At 38.1% G+C, this 15,687-nt stretch overlaps 1 protein-coding gene across 1 annotated transcript in view; it reads left to right on the forward strand.

Annotated features, from left to right (window-relative positions):
• Nucleotides 1-15,687, forward strand: part of sorl1 (sortilin-related receptor, L(DLR class) A repeats containing) — a 61,499-nt gene that overhangs the window by 10,194 nt on the left and 35,618 nt on the right. Inside the window, exons 3-10 of the mRNA XM_077565836.1 lie at nt 2,093-2,227; nt 4,595-4,756; nt 6,139-6,206; nt 7,715-7,895; nt 12,280-12,381; nt 12,529-12,698; nt 13,949-14,141; nt 15,331-15,448. Coding sequence (XP_077421962.1) covers nt 2,093-2,227; nt 4,595-4,756; nt 6,139-6,206; nt 7,715-7,895; nt 12,280-12,381; nt 12,529-12,698; nt 13,949-14,141; nt 15,331-15,448 — 1,129 coding nt within the window. The remainder of the gene's footprint in view (nt 1-2,092; nt 2,228-4,594; nt 4,757-6,138; nt 6,207-7,714; nt 7,896-12,279; nt 12,382-12,528; nt 12,699-13,948; nt 14,142-15,330; nt 15,449-15,687) is intronic.

Below are 15,687 nucleotides of genomic sequence, written 5' to 3' on the forward strand. Positions count from 1 at the left end.
TCAAACCAGTTTGTCATGTTTCAGATGATGACTTGATTATTGAGCCAGATTTTAATGCACAAACTGCAGCATTCAGCAGGGCACACCCAAACTGAAAAAAGATGACACCCTACCCTCAACCTCAAGCAATAATTGAAGAGCCATGCCTGAGTTGATAATTTGCTCGCTGTTCACTTGCAGCTATGAGGAATTGATTGAAACTTGGGCAGGCATTGTAAGGGTTTAATCATGCGGATATTTTCTCACTTTTCCTTTACCTCTTCATCCCAAATATATCTAGTAATATATTATACTGTATTCAGTAAAGCCTCCAAATGCCAGGATTAGGACTAGGCTCTAGAAACTGGTGGGTCATGGTTTGAGTCCTGCTTTGGATTAAGTTTAAGTAGCCAACGGCGAGATGTGAATCTGCATACTGACTGCTATCAAGGTCAATATGGTTGTATTCCCTGCTTCTAGCCAGGTCTCAAGCAGCATTGTAGATGAGCTGCAGTTATAGTTCAAATAGAGAAGCCAGTGGGCAGGCCATTAAAATACTCCACCCTACTGGAGACAAATGTATGGGTTTTGTCTCTTTTAGTCAGTTTTAGACAAAATTTCTATGAACTTGGCAAAGTTTTTTAGATGATACAAAGTAGGGCTGAACAATTATGGAAAACAATCCTAAAATTGCAATTGCAATATCATATGCGATGATTTTTTTCAAGGTCCTTTTCAATGAATTTTTTTACCCAACTAAAAGTTAACTATAATAAACAATATCATATCTATTATACTGTAGATTACAGGATCTTTTGATATTTTTTCTATTACAATTACAGTTATAATTTACGACTTCCAACATATCCAGCTTTTCATGTTGCATGAAACATGACATGAAAACACTGCACTTTTAAACACTGCATTTATCAATGAATAAATTAACTATACATATTTAAACAAATTAAATTTAGCGATCTCAGTAAACTCACACATGCTAAAATGTAGGCAGAGTAAAATTATACCTGCTTTTATGACGTAACATTTTCCAATCTGATTTCAAAAACCACTAGCATTCTGTAGCAATCCTTGTGGGCGGGTCGCGGGCTGGGTAGTTTCCCATGGTCTGGACGGGCCGTGAAGGCAACACAGACTTTAGTTTTGGTAAACCAAGCGCGTTCTGAGCTGTTGTGTTCTGGCGTGGTTACGGCCGACAGTGACTTGCAAATTGTCATGAAAGAGTTGTTGCTTGTTCGCCGCTTGGCCTGATTAGTTCACCAACGCTACAATACATGTACATTAAAAGTGGCTGCGGTGGCGGCACCTAAATGACAGTGAGTAATGAATGACGAGCAATAATAATTTTGTCCGTCCTAATTTTCATTCATGAAATCGGACGACACAACATATGGTCACCTATTTTGCCTCAAAAGTATCAGCCGCTGCCGCGCACTTGCGTGTACACTACGGCAGCCGAAAAGTCATAACTCACAACGGTGAAATGTTGTTTTAAAAAATCATGTTCAAACAGATTAAACATGTTAGACACTCGTCTCAAGTTCTCATGAGACAAAAAAAACTCACCAAAATTACGTTCACTTATGGCGGCAGGTTTTAGTTACAGAGGTGACATTCCTGCTCCCCCCTCTTTCGCTTCCTCCGCATTTAAATCGCAGCTTTTCATAATTACGTAATCGCATTTTGTCAAACCGCGATTTTATAGCAAATGCAATTAATTGTTCAGCCCTAATACAAAGCTGCTGATGTTACTGTTTTAATATGTTTGTTAAAATTCAGGTCAGAGTCTAATGTTACCCCAAGGTTCCTAACTTGATATTAAGGTGACTCGGAACACTTTGTCTTTGTGTCTGTCGTCCACAGACAATCTAAATTACCGTCTTACGATAGTTACTAATTTGTGGTCAAAAGAGGATAAATACTGGATACAATGTTGTCTCCTTCTGTGCTGTAATGTCAGTTCAATTCAGTTTTGTGTGTGCCAGCTTTGTGTGAATGATAAAGGGGGATGCATGAAAAGAGAGTTCTTAATGCATGGCAGTAAGTTTTCAGCAAGGATACAGTTCCTAATTACCTGTTTCTGCTTTGAATCCAGGTATACGTGTCTTATGACTATGGGTCCACCTTCACACTTGCCACTGCGAAATTCCTGTTGTCTGACGCTAAGGCGAAGAATGGCAGCACACAGATTATCTCCCAGTTTTACCACAGTCCTGCAGACAACAAGAGGGTAAGTAGATTCTTATTTGTTCCACGGTCACATGGTCCAGTTCACACAGTAAGGTCAATATTTCACTGACTCACTTTTGCCATCCTACTGACACACCCTATTGTGACTGTTTTACTGGTCTAAACTCCTGTTGCACATTGAACTGAAGGCAGCCACTCTGACTGACTGCTTGGCTAACTACCGTAGTCTGAATGAGTTTTACAAATTTGAGTGTTTGATTGTACAATAAAATCCAAACAGATGTCAGATTAACATGTCAAGATTAACATTCAAGAAATCTGATACTCTGGTGCCAGCAATCATTTTAGATTTTCAGTTGTAATGTGACTGTCACGTCACTCACGGGACTAATAGAAGTCTACTATAAATTTTAAATGGTTATAGTAATACTAAAGCCTGGTTCACACGGCAAGATTTTAAAATTGTCGTCCGACTTCCAAACTGTGAGAGACTACACACGTGACGAGAAAAAAAACACGGCAGTAACAGTTTTGAACTTGAACGTACAATTTCATTTGTGAATGTTTCCTGGTTAGACGGGAAGCCTTGCAAAACTTCTCGAGATTAAACGTGACTTCAGAGTAAGGAGGAGGGCCAGTTGCAAAACTTTGTGGTTTGTTTTTAGCAGAAATAAGCAACATAAAAAGAAAAGGCGTTGTTTAAAGGAGTGTAAACAGAACAAGCACAAACTTTCTGTTGCGCCGTGACTGTTATAATTTTGGATTCCCCACCGTTTTACCCGCCGCCTCGCTTTCTGATTGGCTGCATATCACCGTCAACTGGATGTTTCTTTGTTTGTTCTCGGGGCACACTACACATAGTGAGAAGTCCAGCCAAAACAATCCAACATGTTGAATTTTCCCGATTTGAGATCGGAGCGGCCCAAACGACCTTCCGAGAAGACGAGATCAGTCTGAATACACCACACACGACAGGATTATCTGTTCTTTAGGATATTGCCGCGTCTTTACGATTGTCAGGAGGGGAGATTCTGGCTAATTCTCCTTCTGTGTGAACCTAAACGTCTCATATTATTCAACTTTTCAACATACTAAAATAGTTCTCTCTGTCGTCGTCAAAATTGACTTTGGATCTAATATTTTTGCTGTCCCTAAATCAGACAAAAAACACTCTGTTCAAAGCAGCCTGTTTTAGGGGTGTGTCAATTTTATGTAAATAGCTGCACCAGGCCACGTCTAGGCCATACCCTTCTCTCAGGGTCAGTGATTTCAGTCATGGTAGCCATGTGTTAATGTTGTGAATTGAAACGACTGGCCATGGGAGCAGAAGAAGAGAAAAATACAGTTTTTTACACATTTGAGAACTATTTTAATATGCGGAAAAGTGGCATAACGTTTTACCATAAGAAAAAGTAGCATAACGTTACTACAGAGACTGTTGTAGCGTTAGTTTTGATTGTTTAATCAATGGTTATTTTGCCGTTACCGGCAAATCTCCAGCGAACGTTATTTTGCCGTGAATGTCTTCGATTTGCCGTGAATGCTTGTAGACATTTACAAGCGGTTATGAATAACACAAATGTGCACATTTAGGCCACTGCGCGGTCGCAACGTGCAAGCCGTCTCATTGAGACCACTTAGCAGCCGGTTAGCATCACAGTCATGTCAACTAGGTGGCGAGTTGCCAGTCACGGCAAATTAACCACCGCACTTGAGTCACAATTTCCCTGTTATTTTGGAAGATTACCCTTTTTCAATGCAGGAGCTGTGGTCTTCCTCCCCTTTTTCTCGCCTTAGTTAAAATTAACTCATTTGCACCCAAAAACGTATAAATATGTTCTATTTTAAATGTTTTAAATGTCTCAAATATTTATATATTTTTTATGCCAGAGCAAACAGAAGGCTTTGATGCAGCCTCTCAACTGCACAAAACTGTTGAAGCAATTGTAGTTATTACAAAAACGGCGAGTAGAAGCGATCAACCAGGGCCATGTTGAAAACAAGCTGATTTACCCACAGTTTCAAACAGATTTGTGAATAATGATCAAACTATATTCTAATGCTAAATGCTGCAAAACAGACACAGATAGAAATATCCTGATAAAAGAAGAGACTCTAATCTTTCTTTTGGTAGGTTCCATGTTTTTATAGCAATAGAACAGAATATTGTGTGGGCCTTGCAAAATTTGTCAAAATCCAGTAAAACAGCCGGGAGCAAAGGGGATTGCTTCAGTGAAAATGGTTGGGAGTGAATGCCGTTAATAAACAAAAAATAGTTATGTTTTTTTGTCTTTTGTTTCTTTATAATAGTGTATTTTCACGTTTTTCTTGTTGATGCCTATTTTTGTATTTTTTATCCATGGGTGTGACATCTTTTCCCTTTACCATGTGCTTTCTTGCGTTTCAGTACCTCTTCGTAGACTCCACCAATAATTACCTATGGAACACTTTTGATTTCTGCAAGAGTGTGCAAGGTTTCTCCCTCCCATTCAAACCAACAGACATGTTGATCCACAGCACAGCACCCAACCTGGTGCTTGGGTATGATAGCTCTCATCCAAACAAGCAGGTAAAGAATGGGTCCTCTGCCATAAGGACATACAGAATATAGAGTATATGAATGTAGAATTTAGGAAAGTTTGGCTCTTTTTGGTTTCTTTGTTCAGTGCTATGGATTTTTTTTTTTTAAACAGTCAAACAAAACTGTTCATTTCTGTTATGTTGATTTGTATTTGTTGATGAAGGTCCCCTAACATCTGCATATCTGGTGAGGAATATCACAGAATGTAGGTGTACGATAAAAAAAAAAAAAGCACCATGACAAAGATTATTTCATAATTTTAAGGTTTATTGGGAAACACTTCATCAGCTGAGCTGAATGGGAATAGAGTACTACTGTTGCAGAGGGAATGCATGAGATGAGTAAAAGCTTATCATGGATTTAAGTTTTTGTCAGATGGCCTTTTGTTCTCTACTTGTTCACTCACCTCATTGAATATTGAGTCATCAGAGTGTCAGTCACTTTGTCAAATGAATCAAGCAGTTCCTTCCAATGAGAGTCTTAGAATATGAGAGTCTTTTTATGATGACCCTCCATTTCCTTCGTAGACAAATTTGCCAGAGGTGGCATGTACAGTTCGGAAAGGCCTTAAACAGATTTAATGAGAAGATGTTGATCGGGATCACCAAATTACTACATCACAGTAATTATCTACAAAATGCACCTTCATATATTTTAATATTAAATAACCTTTAGTTTCTTTTTTAATTTTTATGTTTTTGGAATTAAACTGAATGCAGACTCATCAAAACTGTAAACAACAACAACAAAAAATGGACAAAAGTATTTTTCACATAGCAGCGACGATATGATATTGTTTTATATTAGCGGGTGTTAAAACAGACCCTACAAAACCTTGTAAAACAATAGCCTGTCAGATTTTTCCCCCTCTGCCAAACTAATGCTGGTAATGCAAAATTTAAATTAACTATAATTAATGTTTACAATTGTATAACTATAATGATTTTTTTTTATTTTGCCAGGTGTTGAACTATTTAAATAGGATGCCTTTAATTTTAATGTTCACATTTTAATGTTAATTTTAATGTTGACTAACCATTGGGTGCATACTGTAAAGTATATACTGTATAATTGTTTGTAATTGACTGTTTTTGACATCGATTGTGTTTGTTTATATTGTATTCATGATCAATCTGTTTTACCTAACCTGAATAATGGCAACCCTAAACAGAAACTATTACTTGCTTTGCTACATGGAAGCTCTTACTTTTTATTTTTTCTTGAGTTCTTGCACTATTGACTAGCAGCTCAATTGTTCTCTACTGCTTATGTGCAAAGACAAAAGGAAGGAATGAGCATGACCTACATTTTTTAAATGCACCATCCCCCTCTTCTTTTTCTCCCCCCACTCCCCCTCCACACTCTTGTAGCTGTGGAAGTCAGACGACTTTGGGGAGACTTGGGTGTTGATCCAGGAGCATGTGAAGACCTACTTTTGGTAAGTTAACAATTATGTAGCAGCTCATGGCAAGGACAGCCAGCTGTACACTGAGATGAGTCAAAACAATAAATACCCTGAATTATTTCACTTTCAATTGACATGAAAATGTTCTCACGCTTGAGAGAATAAATGAGATTACAAGTTTTAAACATAATCTGAAATTCCAATATAATAATAGAGCTTCACTTGAATTAAATTTTGTGGTTATCATATTATTGTGACTGTGTGTGGGTAAGTCAACGGGTTCATTATTTGAATTTGAAGACATGATCAGATCAGTTTGTACCTGCTGTGTGGGTGTTTTATCTGTTGCTTAGAAGGGCAACAACATCATAGATGGCATTAGCAGCTAGCAAAATACTCCGACATGTCATTGATATGCGCCTACTTTTTGTACATGTGACATGTAAACCGATTAGAGTGCTGGGTTTTAGCATGTTTGGAGTTGGTACATGCAGAGAAGACTGATACCAACACCAACACTGCACAACCAAGAAAAATCAGCTGGAGTCATGTTTTAAAGGGCACTTCAGTTGTGCTCCATTTGGTGTTTGTGCTGCTTTTATTCACTTATCACTTACTAGTCTGTACAGCAAAACCCCTTTTTCTGTTTACATTCTTGCGACTAATAACAGACAAAATGTCACATGATTTGTTGTGACATATTTTGGTACACTTGGAATTATTGTTTTGTAAACATGACCTAAGCCGTGGTGACACTGACATTATTTGTAAACCCATGAATTCGGACCTGCAAGAGCGAATTACGGGTGTGAAAGCAGTGCACCCTTAGAGTTGTTGTATTCATTCAAAGCAAGAGACATGCACAGTGTGCAAATAAGTCTGACATGCACTCTGATTCAGACGGCGTCCTTAAGTTGAGCAAGGATCTTTGACTAAAAGCCACAGTTGCAGAGCCTTGCAGAGACAGTGCTCCCTCTGTTAAGCTATTGAGCCTCAGAAGGAAAACAGTGTTTGGAAGGCTGACGATAAGACAGTCAAGCACGGTCATTTAGTCCTTTTAGTCCAGCTCACTGTGCCCGTGTTCCGGAACAGCTTTGCATCCATAAACAGGTTTGTTTTTCAAACTTTATAGCCTTTCTAGATTTTTAGGATGACAACACTTAAGTCCGTGTTGTGTAACCAAGGTGGAAACTTTCAGGTCAGACATACTGTTACAATTGAAATCACATACTATCACATATTAATCTTTCTTTTGGTAGGTTTCATGTTTTTATAGCAATAGAACACAATATTCTGTGGGCCTTACAAAATCCGTCAAAACCCACTAAAACAGCCGGGAGCGAAGGGGATTGTCTTAGTGAAAATGCCTGGGAGTGAATGAGTTAATAAATACACCTTTAATTAATTATCAAACACATAATCATGGATAGAGAAAATTTGACTTATTGGTACCAACTAAGCAACTAAAAAGTGTGGTGGGATGTGATGAATATGACGTGTTTGCCCCTTTCAATGTGCAATAACTCCCTCTTCCTCTCCAGGGGCATTGAGCCTTTTGACCCCCCCACAACAGTGCTGGTCCAGAGGCATGAGCCCCTGGGTGTCTCCACTATACTCAGCAGTACTGACTTCTTCCAGAGTGAACAGAACCGCAAAGTGATTCTGGAGCAGGTTGACAGCTTCCAGCTCAGGGAAAAGTACATGTTTGCCACCACCACAAGGGTAAGACAGCTTCACGTAACACTGCAAGGGTCACATGTATTGTAATGCAAAATATGTTAGTCAGTGTCCTCTGTCTTGACATAAATATTGTCACATATTCAATGAACTGAATAATGGTTGTTCATAGACATAGAGATGTACTACAAAAGATCATCTAGACATACATTTGCCCCAAAATAATATACAATCTAAATTAGTTAACAGCATGGAATGCTAATCCATCTACTGTACAGGTGCTCGTCAAAAAATTACAATATCTTCAAAAAGTTGAATAACTTCCAGAATTCCATTTAAGAAGTCAAACTTTCATAGATTATAGATTCAGGGCCCACAACTTAAGTGATTTCAAGTACTTATATGCTTATTTTTACATTATTTGGGCTTCCAGCTCATAAAACCCACGAAAACAGGATGTCAAAAAATTAGAATGCGAAGAAATCACCATGCATACTTCCCAGTGTTTTGTATTGGGGGAAAAAAGATGGATGGATGGTATTTTTGTCAATCTTCAATAGTTGGTTGGATTCCCTTTGCCTTAAGCACTGGTTCGATGCACCGTGACATTGCCTGGGGGTCCTTAAAGCCCAGGTTTTCTTGATGCATGCTGTCAGCTCTATGTTTTGGGGTCTGGATTGGGGTCTGAACTGTATTGAGGCCCTCGTTTTCCTTTTGTAATACAGTATTTTCAAGAGGAAAATGCGGGCCTGAGTTGACAACAAGCATCAAGAAAGCCTGGGCTTCCAGGACTCCCAGGCAATGTCACAGCGCATCTAGGCAGTGATTAAGGCAAAGGGATTCCCAACCAACTATTGAAGATTGACATATAATTTAGAAAATATCATCCATCGATCCATTCATCTTTTTTCCCATGCAAAGCACTGGGAAGCATGCATGGTGATTTCTTCACATTATTAAAAAAAAAGAGATTGTGTTTTTGTGGGTTTTATGACCTTAAATTGTGGGCCCTAAATCTATAATCTATGAAAGTTTGACTTTTTGAATGGAATTACGGCAATTATTCAACTTTTCGAGGATGTTCTAATTATTTGACGAGGACCTGTAGTTGTTGTTCAGTTTATCTCATTCTCAAAACATGTTTTCAACCCAGATTTGTTTTCACTTTACGCATGGTGGACTGAATGAGCTGAAGTAACAGCAGAAATCAACATTTGTCAGTTGGTAATATAGCGCACATTGCCAGTTTTCAGTGTTTGTGTATTTGAAGGCAGAGTGAGGCAGCAGAAAAAACAGATAGTGGAACAGATGGGGAATATGATTTGGATATCATCTCTTCGCTTGTTTCCCTGGACAGATTTGCTGTCAGTCTGGTGTGAGCTCAAACACCCTGTTGCTGTAATGTTTGTTTTAACAGTTGATCGGAAAGAGAGGTCAACTGTGAAGGATTTGTGTAATGGGATAGTAAATATTATATAGTGAGATAGGCACTTTATAAGATAATGTCTTTAGAAAACATTTGATAAAAATTACCCTCTGGGGATCATTAAAGAATATTATCTCTCTGTATTTACATCTTGTAAAATATTTGTATCTATAAATGGCTGCATTTTCCTTTGAAATATTGTATTGGAATTTTCATAATACAGCCTTTATATTCTTACTCAAATCGAAGAGCAGGGGTCAACAACTACTTCTTTAGTAGGCTACTGATTAACACATAGGGCTTCAGTTTGATACACACTTGAGAAGTAACAACAACATTGATGAAGTTAATGCTTTCTTAGAGTAATTAGGAAACAATTATCAATGTGCAACACTTTTTCTATACATCTCTGCCAGGGTTCACATTTTTAAATTATCATCCCATCAATCACTGGTGAGCTATTCAAGTGCCCGTGGGCACCATGTTGGTGACCCCTGTTATAAAGCTGGGTTTACATGGAGCCTTGTATTCCAATTAGAATTAATTCAAATGGCCAAACGGAATGAAAATGCTCCATATAAACACCTCAATCTGAATGAATAGGCTGAATCCGAATGGAATTTAAATTTGGATGCAGATGGGTGGTATATTCCTTTTGCCAATCCAAATTAGCGTCATGTAATAAATATATATAAATAAACAGTTCAGCCAGGCTGTGTTTTTGTCTGCGCATGAGACATGACTTTGCAGATTCCGCACTTAAAAATGGCAGTGTTTTACCAAGAGTTCGTTTGCGAGGGGAAAGCTACTTGGAACTTGTTTTTATCAAGATTTACTTTAATGAAAAGTGTTAAAACTATCACAACACTGTGCTAAATGACAAATGAACTCCATCTTGAAAATTTACATGATCGATCTTCGCACGCCCCACGGCGATAACAGGGCTTGTCAGATTAATGGCAGAGGAGCATGTAAACGTCAGATCAGAATGGATTATGTCACATGTAAACAGATGACCACAGATCTTCAATCGGAATGATTTTAATCCGGCTATAGAGTGCCGTCGACAAGATACATACGGTGGATGTTAAAACCCTACACACCTATATTCAAATGTTAGATTTATTTTATTAAAATAATTATTATAATAATAAGACAAAGACAATTTCTTTCCGTAATTTTTTCCCCCCACCATTAATGCGACCCATAACCTTGTACCACAGAATCAGGGGAAAATATGTTTTAGAGAGGGGAAGCAAAAATAAACATCTATGATAAGATGGTTGCATAAGTCTGAACGCTTTTTTACACTTTAACTGGGTATGTGGCTGTGTTCATAATCAACCAATCACATTCAAACACATGTAAAAGGGGAGTCAGTATCTGAGTCTGATTAATCAAATTAAAGTTAAAGGGCCTTATTTTCCTTCCCAGCACAAGTTTAGCACATGCACATGGGGAGAGTTTTCCTTGTTTTGGTGTTTTCGTCAACTTTTCGTTGGTAGAATTGGGCATAATGTCTCTTTACTCCATTGTGGATTGTAACAAAGTGTTTCCCCGGCTAATCCTAGTAGCCTCTCTCATTTGCAGATGGGGGATAGCTTGGAGCGCAATACTCCCGAATATCCCAGGCTTGACATTGCGGAAACAGAAACAGACTCCCTGATCCTTCCATGACATCGGCAGATAATCTTCTATATCTCCCCTTGTGGAAGATGTGATGTGGGCAATTTGAAACCACCTTGTTGTATACACAAGTGCAATGTGTGTGTCAATGGTTAATTCTGAGCACAGCCATGTTGTGATGTGTGCATGCTTGTAAAACCACATTATTATATACTGCATGTTTATTTTTACTTCCCCTCTTAAAAGGATAAAAAAAAATGTTATTCAGGTTATAGGACAACTTAATGGTGGATTTGTAATTTTTTTGTTTTGGTCTTTTTTTATCTTTTTATCTTTTATTTTTTTAAATATCACAAAAACCTGACATTTGAACAGGGGTGTGTAGACTTTTTATATCCACTGTACTGTATGTATGTATAGATTCTCGGTCATCCAGGCCATGGTAATCAGCAAAGGTCCAATTGTTCAATTGCCTCAATTCAACCTTTGCGGATATAATATTCACAGTACAGTATATTCAAATATCTTGTAATACATGATTTTATACAACTGGGTGATTTCAGTAGAACAAAGACACTGTGTGGAGTGTGCAGTTCACTTGCAGTTACAGTAATTTCTGGACTATAAGCCGCTACTTTTTTCACTTGCACTTCACCCTACGACTAATACAAAGGTGCGGCTTATCCACTAGATCGGAAAGGGGTGCACTATAAAGGAAGCGCAAGAGCGGCAGGCAGAGCAAAACAAACTAAGTGAGCCCAAATACAGTAGGAGAGACAGAACAAGAGCAAGACAATTAGCGCCCTCATTGTGGAAAAGAAAATAGAGGGACACCAGTGCTGTAACATTAAAACACATGCGGCTTACAGTCTGGTGCGGCTTATATGTGTAACAAACTCAAGAATTCCCCAAATTTAGCTTGCACGGCTTATAGTTAGGTGCGCCTTATAGTCCAAAATTACTGTACTAAAAGTGCAATTTGTGGTCTCTCTGGGCTAAAATATCACTGAGCCCCTTGTGTTGTATGAAAATACATAGCAAACATTCTCCCATTTTTCAGCTCCTGCACACGCTCGCGACCTTTGTGAGGATAAGAGGTTCGGATAATTAATTGATGGATTGATTGATTGATAGATGGATGGATGGATGGATGGATAATAACACAAACTTACAAAACTCACACTTTTTTTTTTTTTACCCCTACTCCTCTCGCGGTCGTGCAATCCACGATCGACTAGTTGGGCACGCCTGGTCTAAAGGCTAGTGAAAATTGCTGTGTTTGTCATTTGTGATACTTAACATATTAGCTGTATGGAAAATGTTTAGAGATTAATTTAGTACTAGTGTAACCCAGATTTTCATTTTTTCGTTTTTCAGAAACTGATTGGCAGCACTGAATCTTCATCTGTTCAGCTTTGGGTCTCCTATAACCGCCAGCCAATGAAAGCTGCCCAATTTAGAACCCGTCATCCAATCACAGTAAATCTCCTTTTGCATGGATGAGAGTGCATGATGCAGTTCAAATGATATCCTATGCACCACCACTGACGTGCTGCCCAGCACTAACCTTTTTTCACAATGTGCTCAAACAAAGTTTTATCACCCCCCCCCCCCCCCAATTAACAGGAATACTACATCGCTGATGCTTCTGAGGACCAAGTGTTTGTGTGTGTCAACCACTTGAACAATCTGACACACTTGTACATCTCAGACACGCAAGGTGTCTCCTTCTCTCTGTCATTGGAGAATGTTCTATATTACAGTCCAGAGGGCTCCAGAAGCAACACACTCATCAGGTATTCATGAAGACAAACTAAATTTACGCTCACTCTGTTTTGTCTATATGGGTAGTAATCCAGTGGTAGTTGCCATAAATGCTAATACACATTTTTGCAAGCTTCCATATCTTCAAATGGGTGCATGTCCACAATACTATATTTTTCTGACTATAAGTCATTTGTTTTTGATAGTTTGGCTGGTTGTGCGATGTGAACTTGGGTGGATTAGATCCACATGGTTATAGCATGCAGCAGCAAAGGTAAAAAGTACAGTTAATAAGGAAAAGGCTCTGTCGTCATCACTCTCCAAGCCCTCTGGTGGCCGCCCGAAGCCTCCACCCTCGAGGCGGGGACACGGCGGCTGGGCTGAGTGACGGCTGAGGCTCTGGCCCAAGTGAATGGAACCCTGCCAGCAGTTCATGCTCTCATATATATATATATATTTTTACCTCAAGCTTCATTATTCATAATAAATGTTTTTTAGAGACGAGGAGACATATATTTCAGTCGCCAAAGCGTGAGAGCTCCCCGTTTCCATTTTGAATGTTGAACAGCGAGAGGCACTTCTCCCCCCCCCCCCCACACACACACACACGCACACACACACACACACCACCACCACCTTAGACGAAGACGACATTTTCATCCGTGGCCGTAATTGGTCAAAACAAACGTGCACAAGTTGCCGCATTGTATAATCAGCTTGAAGTCTTGTACAGAATGTCCCGCCTTTTCCGAGCAAATCACCGTGAAGCAGTTCCAGATTGATATTGTGGAGAACTCCCTTGAGTGACTCACCATATCAATCTGGCTATTGCCAGGTTAGCAACTCATGCCTGATCCCAAAGTGAGTAAAAGTGCACCATTTTAGCCATGTTCATAATTGAGTACTAAATAGTTCTCAGTCTTTGTAAATGTTTTTAGCAATTGTCATCAATATATAGAAACAAATACATGGTGACACACAAAAACAGGAACTTTTTAACAATCCAATAAAACCAACAGTGATGGAAGAAAAATATTTTATTCATATTAATTGAAACCTTAAAACATGCCATTTACAATCAAACAACGATGAAATCCCAGCTATCCCAGCTGAGATGTTGCAGCGGTCAATGACTTTACAGGGTCTTGAAGCACACGGGAAAATATGGCCCGTATAGATATTATTGTTCCTTACCTAGTTAGGTGTATTATAATACATTTGAAGCAGTAGATTGTATTGAATTGACTTTTTTTTTTTTTTTTTTTAAATCCATTTGTTTCAGATATTTTGCTAATGAGCCTTTTGCTGACTTACACCGTGTGGAAGGACTCAGAGGTGTGTTCATCGCCACACTCGTCAATGGGACCGTCATTGAGCGCAATATGCGGTCAGTCATCACGTTCGACAAAGGAGGAACGTGGGAGCTGCTTCAACCACCCACTGCTGACAGTCTGGGAGGGACTCTGGATTGCCAGGTACAACACCTTTGAGAGTTCACATCTTTAAATTGCACTAATATTCACTAATGCACTTTTTAACCACATTAAAGGTTATGCATAGAGACAAACGTTTTATGACAGAAATGTTTAATAAAACAGATTAATTTAGTGTTGAGCTGGACTCCTCGCTTTAGACAGTTCCATGCAATTCTGCTGCGTGAGAAGAGTTTTGGAAACAGGCTTTTACTGTTCCAAAAATAAAATAAGCTCCATAAATGCATAATAAAATGAGTTAGGTATGCAAGAACATTATATCCTTGAACTCAGCTCTTTTATGCACCTTTGGCGGGATAAACTTGCGACTTGAGACTGAAATATATCCCTCTCATTCAACATCATTGACCTCAAACCTCACATATGTTTTTGTAGATAAACAAACCCAAAAAATTATGCCGACTTATTGCAAAACCTTGAATAAAGTCTGTTGTACAGAAGAATTGCTGTTATAGCTGCAAAGTGGGGACAAACTAAGTTTTTTAATTTTTTTTATTTATATATTTTTTTATTCCATTTACTTTTGTCTATAAATTTTACCTGTGTTGTATTAGAATCTGTATAATTACCTCACGGCCAGCCATATCACAGTTATCCACCCCAATCAGGTAAAAACACTATTTAAAGGGGGAAGTCAACCCCCCCAAATTATTTTGACAATAATATGTTCTATACAGCGCCACTAGTCTAAATATGGTATTCTGGTTAATATTGCATTAGTAGTATATGAGTTAAGGAGCAAAATTCAGGCTGGCTGGATTTTGCTTCATAACTCATATTACACAAATTTACTTTATATATATATATATATATATATATATATATATATATATATATATATATATATATATATATGTATGTACACAGACTAGTGAGTTCATATTATTATTATCAACATATTATTGTCAAGAAATGTTTAAGGTTGACTTCAGCACTAAGTAATTTTGCATTTATTTATTATTTTGTTTGTTTCCACAATAACATTAGTCAAACGTTTCCATTGTCACTGAAAGTAATGTCTGCATTAATTTTATGTCATTAAAATTTTCTAATGCTAAACCATTTGAGCTCATACCATGTTGTTCTTGTAAGTAAATACAGTAACCACTGGAGAGTAAACCTTTCGTGAAGAACTGTCAGTTCACGCTCTTCTCCTGCTTTTCATCTTCAGCTCAGTAAAGGTTGCTCACTCCATCTAGCCCAGCGCTGGAGCCAACTATTGAACTTCCAAATGAGGAGGATTCCCATTTTGTCTAAGGAGTCTGCACCGGGACTCATCATGGCCACAGGTATAAAAAAAATTTCTTTTTTTTTTATTATGATTAAATGATGTTTTCAGCCAACTTACTTTATTTTATTATTATTATTTTATTTTTACTGTATTTTGTTACAAAAATCACTGAATGCTACCTAATCACGTCCGTAACATTTATTATTGTAGATATCTAAAAAAAAAAAAAAAAAAAAAGAGAGAAAGAAAAAAAAACATGGATCACATTGCTCAGGTTGAAAAGAAGCAAAAATATGT

The sequence above is a fragment of the Vanacampus margaritifer genome, chromosome 5 (assembly GCF_051991255.1).
Source record: "Vanacampus margaritifer isolate UIUO_Vmar chromosome 5, RoL_Vmar_1.0, whole genome shotgun sequence".
Classification (NCBI taxonomy): domain Eukaryota; kingdom Metazoa; phylum Chordata; class Actinopteri; order Syngnathiformes; family Syngnathidae; genus Vanacampus; species Vanacampus margaritifer.